The sequence below is a fragment of the Python bivittatus genome, unplaced genomic scaffold (assembly GCF_059951505.1).
Source record: "Python bivittatus isolate LINGU-HERP-01145 unplaced genomic scaffold, Pbiv_v1 ctg000220_np1212, whole genome shotgun sequence".
Taxonomy (NCBI): Eukaryota; Metazoa; Chordata; class Lepidosauria; order Squamata; family Pythonidae; genus Python; species Python bivittatus.
This window is the reverse complement of record NW_028277048.1, coordinates 14726308-14743191: the sequence shown is the minus strand read 5'-3', so window position 1 is coordinate 14743191 and position 16884 is coordinate 14726308. Positions and strand designations below refer to the sequence as shown.

General features: G+C 39.8%; 1 protein-coding gene across 3 annotated transcripts in view; it reads right to left on the bottom strand.

The window, feature by feature from the left end:
• The window catches only part of LRP1 (LDL receptor related protein 1), a 304990-nt gene that overhangs the window by 258308 nt on the left and 29798 nt on the right, over positions 1-16884 (bottom strand). The window contains exon 2 of one of the 3 annotated variants that reach the window (XM_088137949.1): positions 10940-11065. The exons of 1 other annotated variant lie outside the window; for it this stretch is intronic. In XM_088137949.1, the coding sequence (XP_087994075.1) occupies positions 10940-11065 (126 nt within the window). The remainder of the gene's footprint in view (positions 1-10939; positions 11066-16884) is intronic. One more of the 3 variants, XM_088137950.1, reaches the window with a different exon arrangement.

Here is a 16884-nt window from a genome sequence, read left to right as displayed (position 1 = left end):
TCATATTCAACTGCTCTGAGTGGTTAATGGAACCAAGCATTATGCCATCTTATCCTCTGTTTTGCACAACCTTTTGAACGTAGTATCCAGCTCACCTCAAGCTAAGCCTATCATCCAAAAATGGGGCACCTGCCATTTCTAGCTAGCACAAATCCAAATTTGAAACATACCAGAAGTGGTGGCCTCTTAGGGTATGAACAACACACAGCTTTAGGAAAGCCCCTGACCATGGATAAAGGAATGAGGAGAAAGTTGATAGCATACATGGTCCAAAGTGGCTTGGTGTGCTATGCAAACCAGGTTACTGTATTAACTAGCCTGGGACAACTGCCTCTATTCCAATGACTGAGTGTCACCTAGCTTAAGCCTTATCATATGATAGGCTACCAAGCAGCCTAAATAAACTAATCCAGTGTCACTACATCTGATGTTCTGATCCAGCAATCCCGAATATATACATTTTAAAAAAGCAACACCAATGGTAAAGAGAATGTTCCTGGGTCATACTCTCCCCGCCTTCCCAAATTATGCTCGCTTCTCAACTTCATCAGACGGGGCACTGGATTCTTTACGCAGCAACAGGAGACAACATGTATAATACTGGCAGTTAAAAGAAAACCCACATGACGTACTTTATTACACCAGCCGCCCATTATTTATAGCTCATAGTCCAGACACAGATTAAACTTCCTCCAGGGACATGCCTGCATCATGCAATAAAGCAATTTCAATGTTGTGGATTAATAGACAATTTATCTTCAGCAGCTGAGTCACTGGACAGGGCTCCAGAATGCAGTCAGAGGTGCTGATGCTGTCCCCATGGGAACAAAGTGGATTAATCGTAGAGTGGAGAGATGGCAGCTTGATTCAACTCCACAGCAAGCATTGATTAAAAGACCAATGGCTAGAGACAGCCCATTACCTCCAGCCAGAAGCTACCATTCACAGCAATCTCACTGGCGTGTCAGAGGGTGAGATAGGGGCAGCCACAGAGCCCCTGGAAAGAACAGAAAAACTTCAAAGAATGCAACCTACAGACAGCAACGAATGGCAGCTTTTCTCAGTCTGTTTTCCATAAACTGTATACCCAGAGGAGATCCACATTACTAAGATGACAACTTTAGCAAACAAAAAAACAAAATGTCTCACTGAATAGCTGCTATTAGAGCTGGACCATAAAGAAGGCTGAGCGCCGAAGAATTGATGCCTTTGAACTGTGGTGCTGGAGAAGACTCTTGAGAGTCCCCTGGACTGCTAGGAGGTCAAACCAGTCAATCTTAAAGGAAATCAACCCTGATTGCTCATTGGAAGGATCAATAATGAAGCTCAAGCTCAGATACTTTGGTCACCTAATGCAAAGAGAGATCTCCTTGGAGAAGACCCTGATGCTGGGAAAGATTGAAGGCAAAAGAAGAGGACGGCAGAGGATGAGATGGTTAGATAGCATCACTGAAGCAATGAGCATGAAACTGAGCAAACTCAGGGAGGCAATGAAGGACAGGAAGGCCTGGCGCAATATGGTTCATGGGGTCACGAAGAGTCGGACACGACTTAACGACTAAACAACAACAACAAATAGAACCCCATCAGCTTCGCTCAAGTTTTAGGCAATAGTTATGAAACTAAGGTTGGCCATGTTGTTGTTGCCAGTTCTTTAGTAGACTGAGCACAATATAGCCGGACATAATCACTACAAATACTTTTCCAGATAAGGAAAGCCCACAGACATTCAGTGGGACTGGTATCTAATCCCAGAGCATAATTTGCAAGAAACAAAACATGGTGGTCCACCTCTAACAAGCTTTCACAGCTAATTTGCTGGGATAACCCAACCAACCACCTACCTATATTTAACATGTGTAAATTCTCTTAATACTTCAGAATAGCATCTAACAGTAATTTTCTTTTCTTTTTTTTAAAGGATAGTTGGATAAATTTGTAGATGACAGGGCCTCGCACTGGTGGTGGAAACTAATATATAGTTCACCATTTGTCAGATTAGCATGAAACAGCTAATGGGAGCCACTCTTGATATTTCCATACACTCCTCATTGTGCATTGGGGTAGAGAACCTCTCAACATTTAGAGGTGCTGCTTAAACTACAGTTCCCACTTGCTCTCCTGGAGAGGGGTTTCCTACCCCTGCTGTATACATCCTTTAGCCAATAAGATCTACAAAGGAAAAGAATCTTATTTCCTGAGAATTTATTTGCAGGGTTTGTTTGGAAAGTGTGCTTCAACAGCAGAAAAAATGCCATTCTTCAAGACGCAATCCTGACACCCAACAGCAAAATGTAATACATCACACATGAAGATAAACCACATACATAAAATACATAAGAACCTTGTCTACCTTGATGTTCTCTAGACCAGTGCTATTCAAACAGACTGTGAACTGTTTGTCACTGGCCCATGATGTAATAAGTATAGAATTCAAAAGTAAGCATTTAAAAACCTTTAGAGCAATTTAGACGTTACGGCGGTATCCAAGTGTGTCAGCAGAGGACTCATCTCCTTGAACAGAGTATAGACCAGTTAAGGTTTTGTAAAACTCATGTGAGCATGTGGTGCGAGCTGCATACTAATCTTGCACAGCAGGACTATATTACATGTGACATTTTGTATGGTTATTTTGTCAACTATATCTCAAAAGTGTATAAAGATCTGAGAAAATGCAAGCATTTTTATAACTTGCTATCAATAAAAGAGAATATATATAGCTCAGGGTTGAGTCCTTGGTGCTCTCTGAGCTTGGTTGTTTGCTTGTAGATGTTTCATTACCCAACTAGATAACATCATCAGTGAGTGTGTGGTTTGCTCCTTGTTTATATACAGTAGTTTGCCCTGCCAGTGTTGGTGGGGGTGTGGTTTTCTCCTTAATAGTTCCTTGATTAGGGCATTGTTTTCTGCTTGATTGTTTGCCTGATGTTAATCCCTGCTTATCTGGGTGTTGGCTGCTGGAGAGGATGTGTTCTGGTCTTTTTGTTTCATTCTTAACTTTTTTATTGTCTCTTTTGAACGGTGTGGAAATATAGTTCATTTTTATGTATCTATTAATGGTTGTAACTGATTGCTATATAGCTTGCTATGACTTTATAACTTGCTATTTTACAATCATTTTAATTTTTAATCAAGCCTATTTTTTAATGTATAGTTTTTTCCACTTCATTTTTCCAATAAGTTATTTTATTGTATTTAACAAAAGTATCTTTCTGTGATGGATTGAAAATTAAAAAAAAAAAATCTGGTCCTTCACTACAGATAGTGAGTGAACTTGAGGAGAGCAAAAGAGTAGGAGATGTTGGCCTACGGAAGAGTCCTCTTCAGTTTCAACAAGATAGCAATAGTGTTCAGGAAACACAAAACATTAGCTCTTCATATAAAATGCAACAACACACAGGAGTTTGGAGATTTATTAGAAGTAAAGAACTTTATTTTATACCTTCAGGGTATAATTCAAGATGCTGGTGGTCTTCTGTATATCCCTTCATGGAACAGGGCAGAACTATACAACTGTTTCTGGCTGTTTAATAAGATCAGAAAAAGTGGACATGCTCTGGATCCCATCAACAAAACAATCATGGAACACAGGAGACAAGCCATCTTTGTCACACCTGCCCTTGCTCTCCTCACAGGCACTGGGCCAACATGATGTATGCACCTGCTAAATGTTGTGTATTGGGAGTTTGTTTTCTCCCTGCATGGTTGCTGTGATTCTTGGGTTTCTTTCTACTGTGATGTTTTTAATCCATCCAGAGATACTTCTCGAGTGGGTGGTCTCAGAAATTAAAAATAATAAATAGACATAGACATGATCATCTGCAGTGGAGGTACAAACAAGGTCATGTGCCTCATGACATCATTGGGCAAATGACACTTATCATATACTGTGTTTATGATACAAATTATCACTTGCATGATGATGTCATGGCTTCTACTGGATGCTAATGCCCATAACACGTTCTGTTACCTTGCCCCTTTCACAAAAAAGCAGCAGAAATCTTGTTGCTGGGAAATGTGGTGGGAGTAGTTGTAACTATTAGTGAAATAGCCATGAAAATTACAAGTCTGCGGCACAATATTTATTTATTTATTTATTATTTCATTTATTTATTTTACTCAGCGTATGGCAAGAGATATGAGGAGGCAACCTTGAAAACCTGCACCTGCACACCTCAAGCAAGGACTTTATATGACCCCAAAATGGGTTGTGCAGTTTATTCAGTTTTTATAGTGTTCCACAATATCCATCATTCCTATGAAAATGAGGCTTCAAACTCCAGGAAATAAGAGATAAAGAAACAGGTATTCATGCATTATCTGCAATAAATTTTACTACTGGAGATAATTGAATATATGACATACTCATTGCTGTCCTATTACTACACTATAAGTGAAATTCTTCAAGAAATTTAAAACTACTTTAGATATTTGGAATATGTCTTTAGGAAAACAAGTATGAGACCAATCACAAATAATAGATGAAATGAGTTAAACAGATTTTAGCAATAACCCTCATTATTCAACATAAAGTACAAATATCTATTTTAGCAGTTGGGGAACAAATGGAAGGGAAGAAAGCATCACTAAAAAAAAGTATTTCTATACTTTTTTTTACTCTATAGCTGTTTTTTCTTACTTTGTGCTTTGCATCATTAACCATTAACACTTAAATAAAGCACCAATTCTGCATCGTGAAGCCATCTAGTTCAACAACTAGCAGTCCTGACTTTTCAGATAAAATGGGGGAACAATACAGGATTTGCAACTACTAACCCCCAACCTAACATTATGTCTTCCAACATAATGTCCTCCACATAAATGTTTTCCACACAAATAAACCATGTTAGTTACTAAACCCAGTAATGTATGTAAGAAGTTTGAAAGAGACATTATAGAGCAATTATCAAAAAAGCTATTGATAAACATAGATCTCCAAGGTTCAAGCTACAATAAGCAGCAGAGCTCCCTGACAAAGAAGTTTAGACTTGTCAGTCTTGTCTTGTGCCATGTGAATGTACTCTCCCCTCTCTAATATGCCTTAATACCACACAGTTTTTTTTAAATCCAGTTTCCTATTATGTCCAACGTAATATGAGATTCTGGACTGAAGGAATCACTCAAACCACAGTTTCCTATTTGGACATCATAGAAATATTGTTTAGGAAACAGGGACCATGATTATTTTATCAGAAGTAACTCAGTTAAGAATGCTTTGTCCTAATTGCTTCAGAAGAAGACTGTGTTAATGATTAAGCATTTATACTTTGGGTATGAGACTCTACTATGTGGCCTGGAAGGAAGGAGCTCATCAACACAGCTTGGGTTTAGTGTGCTAGTGTTGTTTCTGAATCAACACTGTTCCATTCTTCCTTCAAAAGGTTACAAGCAGGGAGGAACGTGGAGCAGCAGCTCTGCAATTTAGCCTCCAAAGAACACTGTGCTCTACTCCCTCTGTCCCCAAGAGAATGGAAGTCCTGATAAAATCACCCTCTCCTCCACATGCATGCTTCCTCACCCTCTCTTACTCAGTCACACACTCACCCACCCATCCCACCACAAAAAGCATTTGATCCTTTGGATTGTCCTCAAGGTTTCTAACATGCTCCTCAAGGAAACCAGAAGCTGAAGACCGATTCTTACCATTCTTTATTTTGTGGGGATGGTGGTGGGTTCAATTTAGCCTTGACTCCCAGCAACTGTCTGGACAAGTCCCTGCAGTTTATTTGGCAACATTTTCGGAAATGGTTTGAGAGAGTGACTGGCCCAAGGTCACTCAGCTGGTTTCCACGCCTAAAGCAGGACTAGAATTCATAGTCTCCCAGTTTCTAGCCTGGTACCTTAACCTACACCAAACTGGCTCTCTTTTTTAATCTATTTCTTTCAATTTCTCAAAAATTTCTGCAACTGATGTCATCATGATCCATCCTGATTTGGTTTTGATTTGTTTGTTGCTTGCTTTTCCCATTTTAATACTTGTAGCCTTAATACTTTGCAGTGAAATTCCATAATAAAGAAAAAATAGGTTTATTGCTTAGTATTATGTACAGATGGAGATCACTGAGCAAGCCATGATTTGTCTTAGGATACTAACCACAGTTTGAAATCATAGTTGCTTTTTGATTTACTAAGTCTAACTGCAGTTTAATATATGTAATGGGAATGCATAATTTGTTTCCTAACAACTCCTCTCCAAACCTCCAGAATTCAGGCAAGGATCTTTCCTATCTATTTGAAGATCCCAGGGATCTCATCAGGGATCTCCTGCATGTAAAGTACAGTTGTTATCCTCCCCTTGAAAAGTTGAAATCTGGCAGACTATGAATAGCAAAAACAATAATCTCTTGTTTATTGCGACGTGTTTCCAGAATTTCATTTCAGCTTCAGAATAATCATTCTCTGAGAGTAACTACTATTAGTTACTAATAGTTATTAGATTCTAATAATGCTAATATGGCACACTCTTTATTTCCTATAATGTTTATTTTACATTATGCTTTATCTTCTCAATTTAATCTAAACAGCTTTCCCATTTGGCTTTTGGTCCTTATTTCTTTTCTGCCATTGTTTCTTCCTTACCAAAGCTTCTTTTCAGACTGTTGCAATGAACAGACCAAGATCCTTAGAGTTGTCCCCAACAGTTTGATTTCCTAAACTCCACTCAGTCCAGAAAGAGGAAACTAGGAGCCCACTTAAGCAACCCACTTCCATTGAGGTTATTGTACCACTTCTATTAAATCCGGCATGGGAATTAAAACCCACGTTCAATCCTCTAGGTAGTAGCACTATGTATCAACAGTACAGTAGCAGCACTTCTTTGCATCAGGCTAAGTCATCACTTCTGTGATGTGCTCCTTCAGGTATATACAGTCAAAGAGAAAGATATACCAGAAGCATTAGGAATTTCATTAGGCCTAGCTTTGGGCCAACCAGCAAGAGCAAATATCAAACAAAAAGCTCAAACTGATTACATGGAAAAAATAGACTGTGCTGTAAAATATGCAACAGAACATATATGCTAATCTCAATTTATTCTACTCAGGAGAACAGAGAAAGGTGAGTAAGTAAAGAAATTGTCTCTTATACCAGAGAACGCCACTGTAATTTCCAAAAGCTGTTAAGCTAGTGGAAATGGGCTGTAATTTATCTGATGTTGATATGGTTCCCAACACATCTTGGACTGAGATCTTTAGCCATTACCACAATATAAACGCTTAAAGCAGTAATAATAAATCCTACCAAAGCAATAATGAAAGAGTTGTGGAGGACAGAGAAGAGCTGGGCAGGGAAGCTGGTCTCTATGTAGCTCAGTCTCAAGGGAAAGGAGTCAGCACAACAGGAACTCTTCCTGAAGACTCCTTTACTCCAGCCTTCCCAACATAATGCCTTCCAGATGTTCCAAAATACCACGCCTCTAATCCCCAAGGAACCATGGTCATTGCACAGGCTGGTTGCGAATTAACGTGAACTGCAGCCCAGTATATCTGGCCAGGGAAGTTTGCTTTACCACTCTTCACAATAAAAAAAGAAAACCAGGAAAGTAGTTCACACAACATATTAAGTCATACTGCAGTTTCTTCATCTTTAGTTTACCATAGTACATGAAACCAGCCAATGTAGTTTATAAGCTATAGTGTACTGTACAAAATTAACCAGCTGTGATTTTCCTTCATAAACCACCACTAAACAAACCATGGGTTAGCTTGTTGTGTGAACTGGACAGAGACTCAATAGGCAGTATCTGCAGAATCCTGACACTTCCATAATAGAAAGATGGTCGGATAACAAATCTCCTATTAGATTAGATATCAACAACTTTCCAAAAAAACCAAACAAACAAACCCCACAACCTCTCATCCTTGGGCTTGCCACACGTTAGACTTCATAGCTGCACCCCTTTCAATCTTCCTTTATCCAAGAATACCCAGCATGAAGCTGCTGAAGCAGAGTTGAGGCAATTCAGATGCCAAGGCTGAGGCCTAGGATAAAATCAGGGGGCCAAGAAACCTCTGTAAACAGATTAACAAGATACAAAAGACAAGGTTGCCACCAAACTGTAAAATCCCACAACAGAAAGGAAAGAGAAATTATTACACGTCCCAGCCCCGCTATATAATGCTGGGGTTTATTGCCATTGTTAAGTCAGATTTTGTCCCATCAACTATCCAACCTTCACAATAAAATTAAGTGGATCTATCAGCTCTGATTCAGTTGTGCCGAAGGAGAAGAGGGGACTGGACTGCAAAATGCAAAACAGCAAAAGAACAATGTTTGTATATATGGGCTTCACTTACTGCCCTTGGAAATAATGGTTACAAGCATGAAGCAAATGGGCACTGGCTTAGGGGCACACACTGTGAACTCATACCAGATGTGATACTCAGGCACAAGCTACAGTACTAGGAGCCAGAACGCTCTGCACAGCTCTCCACAGCTTTAAGCAAATCAGAGTCTGTTGCTCTACAAGCCCACAGCAGTCTTCTTAAGGACAGGCCACACTCAGGGGCCCTGATCTAAACCAAGAGGAGGTTAAGAGATGTCAACTCCTCCTATCAGAGCCTTCCGGATGGGTAAGTAAAGGGAAGATTGCCCCTGAGGGAAATAAAGGAGGAAATCTTAATTTTTACTCTTCATATATGGCCTCACACTAAAAGAACATTTTCACTGCAGATCTTCTGCTCTCAATTACTTTTTTGCACAAAAACAAATGGATAACTAATACACGTAGGATAAGTAGGGAAAAAAACCCCAATCCACAGTTTTTTGTATCTAATGTTTTACATAGAAACTAAAAACTAAACTGTTTTAGAACATGCAGCTTAACCTTATCAGGTAGATATTATATCATTTATTCTTCTTCCTATCCTGCAGGTCATGTTATTCCTCCCCCAGAATTGGAAAACAAACAAGAGAGACTGCTACTTTGCTATAATCAGTGACACCATTCATTTATAACTGGTTTGCTGAACAGGCCACCAACTTACCAATCACAAGACAGTAGCTGGATTCACACAACAACCCCAACCAAGCAAATAGCATTATGACTTTGCCCAATGTCTGAACCTAGCCTGTGACTGAGCACCAGAGTTGATTGCAAGTCTTGGCCAAAGGGAATTATAATGAGTGAAGTGCATAACAATACTTCTATACTCTCAAAAATATGATGATAAAAAGACTCTGGATTCACAGCATGTCCTTACTCTTCTTTACAAAGATAAGAGAATTAACTACCATGGTTAATAGTTAATACTATTCTAATACTAATAGAATAGTATTAACATAAGGCCAGGCTGTTACATTTTCCATGAACCTTCTTCAACCTTCAAGATGCTGGAACTACAACTCCCACAATTCTCAGACAGCATGGCTTTTGGTTGGCTGAGAATTGTGGGAGTTGTCATTCCAGCACATCTGGAAAATATCAAGCTGGGGAAGATTGGATTATATATATGAGAGAGAGAGAGAGAGAGAGAGAGAACATTCAAATGCAATCTGAGATCATGTTGGATATTGGCACCTGCAAAAAATCATTTTATATTATGGAGGAAAACATTATATATAATAATATTACAGACCAACCACAACTGAAGTTAGAAAAAGAGCATAAATGAAACCAGGGGAACCATTTATTAAAATTTTAAAAATCAATGTGTTCCAAGCCCAAAAAATCTTTTTCTTTTCTTTTTAAGCGACGTAAAAACACCCTGGAAAGTTTGCAAATGTTGGCTCTGCTGAATCTTCGGCTCTGCTATCCGAAGGGGTGGTGTGGAGAGACTGAAAAAGCCCTAAGACTCAGAACAACTCTTTCATTTACAAACTAAATAAACCCAGACTCAGCCTTTTCAAAAGCTCAGCCACTGTGCTTCAGCACTGCCAGCTTTTGGCAGCAGCAAAGCAAGGAAGTGGTAGGCATTTCTCATTAATAAAGCTCTCACACAGAGATGCCTTGCATCCAGAGCTGATGGAAAACAACAACTAAATGCTCCATCTTCAAGGGCAGCAGGAGGAAGCTCTCTGCCAATGATGCTGCCTATTCGAGCAAGGCATAGGTTTTAGGCTAGGCCTATCCAATCTGGGCTGTAAAACTCCAGATGACCACTACATGGTGGTGCCTGCCTCTGGACTAGCATCCCCCGCTCCAAAATCCATGTGGCTCCCACCCTAATAGCATTCCAGAAGCCTTTAAACCTCGGCTCTTCTCCCAGGCTCTGGAATAAGATGGCTCTTGAGTCACTCTCTGGGTGCTCTGTGGGTAATTCGTTTTGTCTGGACATTCAGGGTTTCTTCTATTACTATTTTTTTTTAAATTCTGTTATAATGTAAGCTGCCCAGATGTCTTCTAGAGTCAAGTGGCCTTAAATCTAATATATTTTAAAGTGGCATCAAAGAGATAGAGATGTTTGCTCCCCCCTAGTGATCACCCAGAGTTTTGCAACCAACCCACATCTTGTAGCTCCTTTTAAGGCTTATTCCATGGGACCATTCCTCTGACTCAGGGAAACATCCAGATGCCTGGGAGTTAAGCCTGGTTTTCTACTTATTAGGTGGACTTTGCAGTTCAACATAGTCCTTATCTTAAGTCAGGACTGTTGTGTAAATCACGCATTCACTAGGAGGTTGATGCTGAAAATAATCCCAAAATAATCAGCTCACCCAAAGGGGAAAGAAAGAAGAATCAGGGTTATCCCCCCTAAAACAACCAAGAACTGGCAAGAGAACAGACAATTGCATTCTCAAGCACCCCCCAAAGGCATGCAGCAAAGTCAAGAAAAAGCCCCCCTCACCCTCACTAAAAAAGCAACACAGAAAGGCAGCCTTGTGGATCATCTGCCACCAAAGAAAGAGAGAGATGAGAGACAGAAAGAGAACACAATGTGGCAGTCATCCCTCCCTGTTGACAACAACTGGCCATCCGTGAAAAATGTTGGGTTTTTCCTACCAAAAGATTGGTCCTTGAGCCGGTTCCAAGCATTCGGGTCTCTCCCTTTGGGCGGTGTAGGTCTAGGCTGCAGCACCCACTCCGCACGCGGGGAATTAGGAGGTTTCACTTTGATGGAGTCTTCTACTGAAGAAATAATAGGATCATTTTTTTTTCTTATAGTACTTTTCCCCAACTCCCTTTAAAAAATACTCCCCCTCCTTTTTAATTAAAAAAAAATCTTTGATAAAATTTATATCCACAAAGCTGAAGTTTGTTAGGCACTCCAGGGGTGTGGAATAATAATGTTCTTGAGAGAAAGAGCAATGAAAATGTGCCAGAAAGGGCATAATGGGATATTGCATTCTTAAGAGGGTAAGTTAACTTGTTTCCCAAATTCTCAGGCTTACATACTGCACACCCAGGACCTTCCAGTTTTGATTACACTGGTGAGAATAAATAATCATCAACTAGAAGAAGTAGTACTTCATCTGCTCCAAGAAATTCTTTCCTATGAAAAATAATTAAAACTCCCAGAACCAAATGGACATGCAAACATTTCGTTAATTCTGTAGACACATGCTACTCCATACATCAGTTGTTTTGCAGAATACTGTAACATGAACTGCAAACAGGCCAATCACATTTTTGCCCAATGTACTGTGCAAACACAACCCACTGAGTCAGTTTATGCAAAACTGGGTTAAACAAACCATGATTAGGATGATGACAGATAAGCAAGTCCTGCAAATATCTGCCACATACTTGCACATGGACAACTACAGGCAAAGGCAGCCAGCCTGCTCCTGTTGCTTTCATTTTAGCAGATACGCATTCCTCATTCTTGCACAACAAACCATTCATATCAATATTCTCTCCCATGCACAGCTTTCAGATACACAGAAGTCCTACTCCCCTGTACATTTGAAAATTCTGTTTGTGAGGGTCCTTAGACAGGCTACGTTCTTTCCTTAAACTGAGCAGTTACCAACCAAGGAATGTCATCGGCAAAGGCTGCAGTCCATGTTAATATAGCACGTAATTCTTTACAATGTATAGAATAAGTCTGGCTCCTAGAAGGAGGAGGATCACTGCCTTACCAATTTGCTTTCACTCACTTTTTGCTCACACTGGAAAGGCTCAAAGTGGTGCGTTGTCCTTTAATTACTTGGCTCACAAGGGCCAAGTATGAAAATCTCTGATCAGCTTGCTTGTTCTGGCCATGCTGAAACTGGATTAGCCATACCTTAATAGTCCCAATTCTATACAAAGAATTACGTGCTATATTAACATGGACTGCAGCCTTTGCAGATGACATTCCTTGGTTGGTAACTGCTCAGTTTAAGGAAAGAACGTAGGAATTTCTCCAGCTTCACTTTTAAGCTTTTCAGTTGCTAAAGTTTTTAAAACCAACGTTGGGAACATGTACCCCTGCTAATCTCACACTCAGAAAGATGCTTAACTCCAACCTTCCTTGCTCTAGTTTAAGCCCATTTGAAAGCAACTGTTTCCACTCCTCAAGTCTGAACATGCCTGAATCCACCCACCACCCCATTCACTGCTCTTGCAACATTTCAACACTTTTTTATCAGTTTCTTGTGCTCAACCTCCCCTCCCCACAGCTAGATAGGTCTCAGCTAACATTTACAAGTCCAGGAACTGAACAGATTTCTCCAAATGATACTTCTTCCAGACCAAGTGAAATTACAACTTTACCAGTGCATCCTGAGGAAAGTTCCTTCCAAAATCAATGGAAACAATGCTCTGAATCATATCTCAATCATCTTACAAGATGTGGTGATGGCAGAACCATCTCTTTATAAATGGACAGGCCTGGCATCAGGCTTAAAACAGCAGAAGGATCACAAAGATAAAAATTGCCTAGAACTGTTTACTTCCTCTGTCCAAATCCACCAAAGGGATTTTTTTTTTTCATTTCTAGATGAGGCATTTACTGTGCTATCATTCTGCCTCATCTAAAATGTTATGGGAGTTGCTGGTGGCAGCTTCTATTTGCATCCCTTGTTCTCCAGGATTTTTTTTTAAAACATTTTTATCCCAGAAACACACTCACGTGCACACCCAGGAGGAAGAGGCATAACAGTTATACAATATCTTTTAATTGATAGCACCAAGAGCCACCTGCCTGGAAGCATCTCCAATCTGAGTACCAACATGAGAGTCCTAGAAGTAAGTTATGAGAGAGTCTCATGGGAGAGAAAATGAGGTTCAGCCTTGTACATTTGAATCAGATCCTTTTTTCCTGTGTCATTATATTTTTTTCCTGATCTTTTTTTTACTTTCCCCCCAAGTTTCACACCTTCACCAGATAATAGAGGCCTATTATGGTTGATTACTATTGATCCCTGTATCCTCACAATTATTGCAAAACATGCTGCTGTCTCATTCTTAGCTCACAAAAGTTTTGGCTTTCTGCTGTTATATGCCTTTAATCTTTCACTTATACAAAATGTACTTTTTAACAAAAGCGACCAGTAAAATTAACTTATGAGAAGTTTAACACATTCCAGTGCAAACAAAGAAACAAAAAATCAGCCAGCTAAAAGAAAACATGAGCGAACCAAATAGCTTTTCCATAAACAAAAATGATGCATGATGGGAGGGGAGGGAAGAAACTCCAGTTTTGTTCCAGAAATGCATTTAGCTTCTATTAAAAAACAGAGCAAGGGAGAGAGTGTGTTATTTGGCACCGTGAAACATCCCATCCATTCAGAACTGGTAAAGCAACGATTAAATAGAGATCGGGTGCAGTTATGTCTGGTCTGGAACACAAAAGTCAGACATTACCCTATTCGTCTTGGCATTCACACCAGAGCTATTCTGCTAGGAGACCAATTACCTGCTTTCCTAAAACAGAATGAGACGAACTTGGGTTTAATGCTTAGGGTTTAGGGTAGGGTTTATTTATGGCTTTTTTAAAAAGTGAACACTGATTTTCTATTATAAATTTCAAGCAGAGTGTTTGTATGTACTGAGTTGAAAGCACGAGGCAGGAATCAGTGTGATCATAAATGACTCAGCTTCCATTCAAAGAACAATTTAAAGTTTTCTACTTTAAGACAAACAACCTAAGACAACCTAATTCCTTCCAGATGTTTTGGACCCCCCCCCCCAGTCCCAGCTAGGGTGGCTGATGGCAAAGAATATTTGGGAAACAAGCAGAGGTTGTCAGGTTGGTTATCACTGTCCAAAAACAATCCTTTATCTTTGGGGGAGATAAATGAAGGGGAGATTAAAACCACCATCAAATATACTGATTAGGAATTCTGGGAATGTATTTACTGCTTTTATATCATGCCTTTCCTCAGGAAGAGGCAAGTGTCTCCCCTATTTTATTCTCTCATTTAGGCTGAACTAAGAGATAGTAACTGACTCAAAATTACTGAATAAGCTTTGTATTCCAGTGGAGACTTGAACCTGGATTTCCCAAGCCCTAATCCAAAACTTTAACTACTACAGTAGAGTCTCGTTTATCCGACATAAACGGGCCGGCAGAACGTCGGATAAGCGAAAATGTCGGATAACACACAGTAACGATTGAGTGCAATCGTTACTGTGTGTTATCCGACATTTTACTGAGTGTAGTAAAAAAAAATGTCGGTGTGTTATCCGACATTTTACTGAGTGCAGTAAAAAAAAAAACGATCCGCTGCGCCTGTTGCAATCGATTTTTGCGTTGCGGCGGCACACCGTCAGGAGCAACAAGAAAGAGTACACTCACGCTTGCAAACAAGCGGCACACTTTTCTTGTCGCCAATTTATGCGTGTTGTTGTTTAGGGGCGTCGGATAAGACGGAATGTCGGATAAGCGAAGGTCGGTTAAACGAGACTCTACTGTGCTCCCTATTACCTGGTTAAGGAAGACTGAACTAGAACACTGGGGTTTTTTTTAATTTCTTGAAGGAAATGGGGTCCAAATATCACATACAGATTTGCTGTTTCCAATAGCTATACAGAAACCATGGCACTGTAAAGAGTGAATCAGAAGTTTGGTTGAGATGGAACATAGAAGATATAAATGGATAATTACTATGTCACAAGTGACTGAAGTAGTTGTTGAAAGAAGCAGAAGAGCTGGTAAATGTTATACTCAGTATAAACTATTATTAAAAGCAGGAGTCTAGTTCAGAGGGAGAGCACATTCTTTACATGCAGAAGGTCCAAATCTTAATATCCACTATCCATCCCTTTTTGAAATTCTGGAGAACTACTGCCAGTCAAAACAGACAATGGTCCAACTCAGTGATTGGGTTTCACAGTCTCTGTACTTGTGATGCTTAAACCATGGTTTTTATAACTACAACTTGTGGACCATGCCAGAATTGGTTGGTTTCTCACAACATGCTAAGCCCAAACCAAACAAACCACATTGCATAGCTTAGTATATTGTGGGAACCAGGCCAAAATAAAAGACAGGGACCAGCTTCATGTGTCCCTATCTTTAAAAAAACCTATAGATCTACATTTGAATAACTCCTCCAACATGTAGAAAACATATGGCATTGCTCCAAACCAATTAATCAAGTTCATAAACTAATCTAGACATGACAGAGGAAGTCATAAAAAGGATTTTCTGATCTTCAAAAGTTAAGCTGCAGGGAGACAGGGGATTAATTTCATTGGCACAATACTAACAAAGGCTTTTTTTTTTTTTAAAAAAAAGTCCCCTTTTTGAACAAGGGAAATGTAGAAATTTAGTTTCACAAAAAGCAATCAAAACTTTTCCATACTAATTCACATATACTTGCACAATGGAGCGAGCCTTCCCCACATTTTGGGAGCACTGCAGAGCTGAACCCACAGCCCAATGCTTCTGGATGGTGGCAGCTTGAGGGAGTCCGCTTGAGGCCCTCAAGCAGAATTGTAAAAAGAGGTTCTTAGGCAGGTCAAAAGAAATCATAAGCCATAACAGAGGCAGATCATTTATTCATTAGATTCTCTTTTGCTAGATGAAGTGCCTGTCCTTCTGAAGGAAGCTTTTCACATCCTGCAGCAGGAATCTTTGGAATAGCCATCATTTCAGGAAGCAATTTAGAATAAATACTTCCTTTTCCAAACAATGCAAGAAGTAGAGTTTCTAGCCTGATGCCTTAACTACATACTAGACCAAACTGGCGCTCTCTCTCACACACACACACTGACACATAAACAAAAGGGGCAGGGCGTCAGTTGTGACAGTCACCTTGACTTTTCTGACTCCCCATTTGGACACCCTGGATGTCCTGCATATATATCAGGACTACAGGACCTAGAGTTCCACTCAGCACAGCTAATTAGGAATTGTGGGTATTACAATTCTAATCCATTTGATGAGAATCACTCTGGGGAAAGCTGACCTAGCTTTCCTAGGCCGTTAATCAGGTCTATCCGCATCCTGTTCCTTTCTAGCTCTAATAAGAGAAACAACAGCAACGCTTTCAACTATAACAATATCATTCACACATCGTTCTAAATGATAATACAATACTCTAAGTCTGTTTTTGGCTCGGAATTGTACAAACCTAGTCCCTGTGTTTGCATATCATGTTTCAAGGCTTAATATTGGGTATGCAGAAGGAACTAGGGCTTATTCAACAAGCCATGGTTAGGCAAAGCATTACCTAGCACAATGTCTGAATCTACTATATATGTCTTTTGCAGAATGGCTCATAACCAAAACAACTTTTTTATTATAACAGCTGAAACCTTAGTATGCAGGTGTAAGAACATTTACAACAGAAGCAAAAAATGGGCCAGTCCTACCTTTCATTTTACTCCCCCAGATAAGCAGAGCAGCTTCATTAGATGCTACTAATCATGAGGTAATTGTTAACAGGTAGAACATTACAATGTTCTTGGCACAACTCCACTTGCCATCAAGTGAGCAGAGGCAGAAAGATAGTCTTGTTTAAATGTTCAGCAGGACACAATAAGCTGCTCTTTGAATCTATTATCCAGCCTCATTA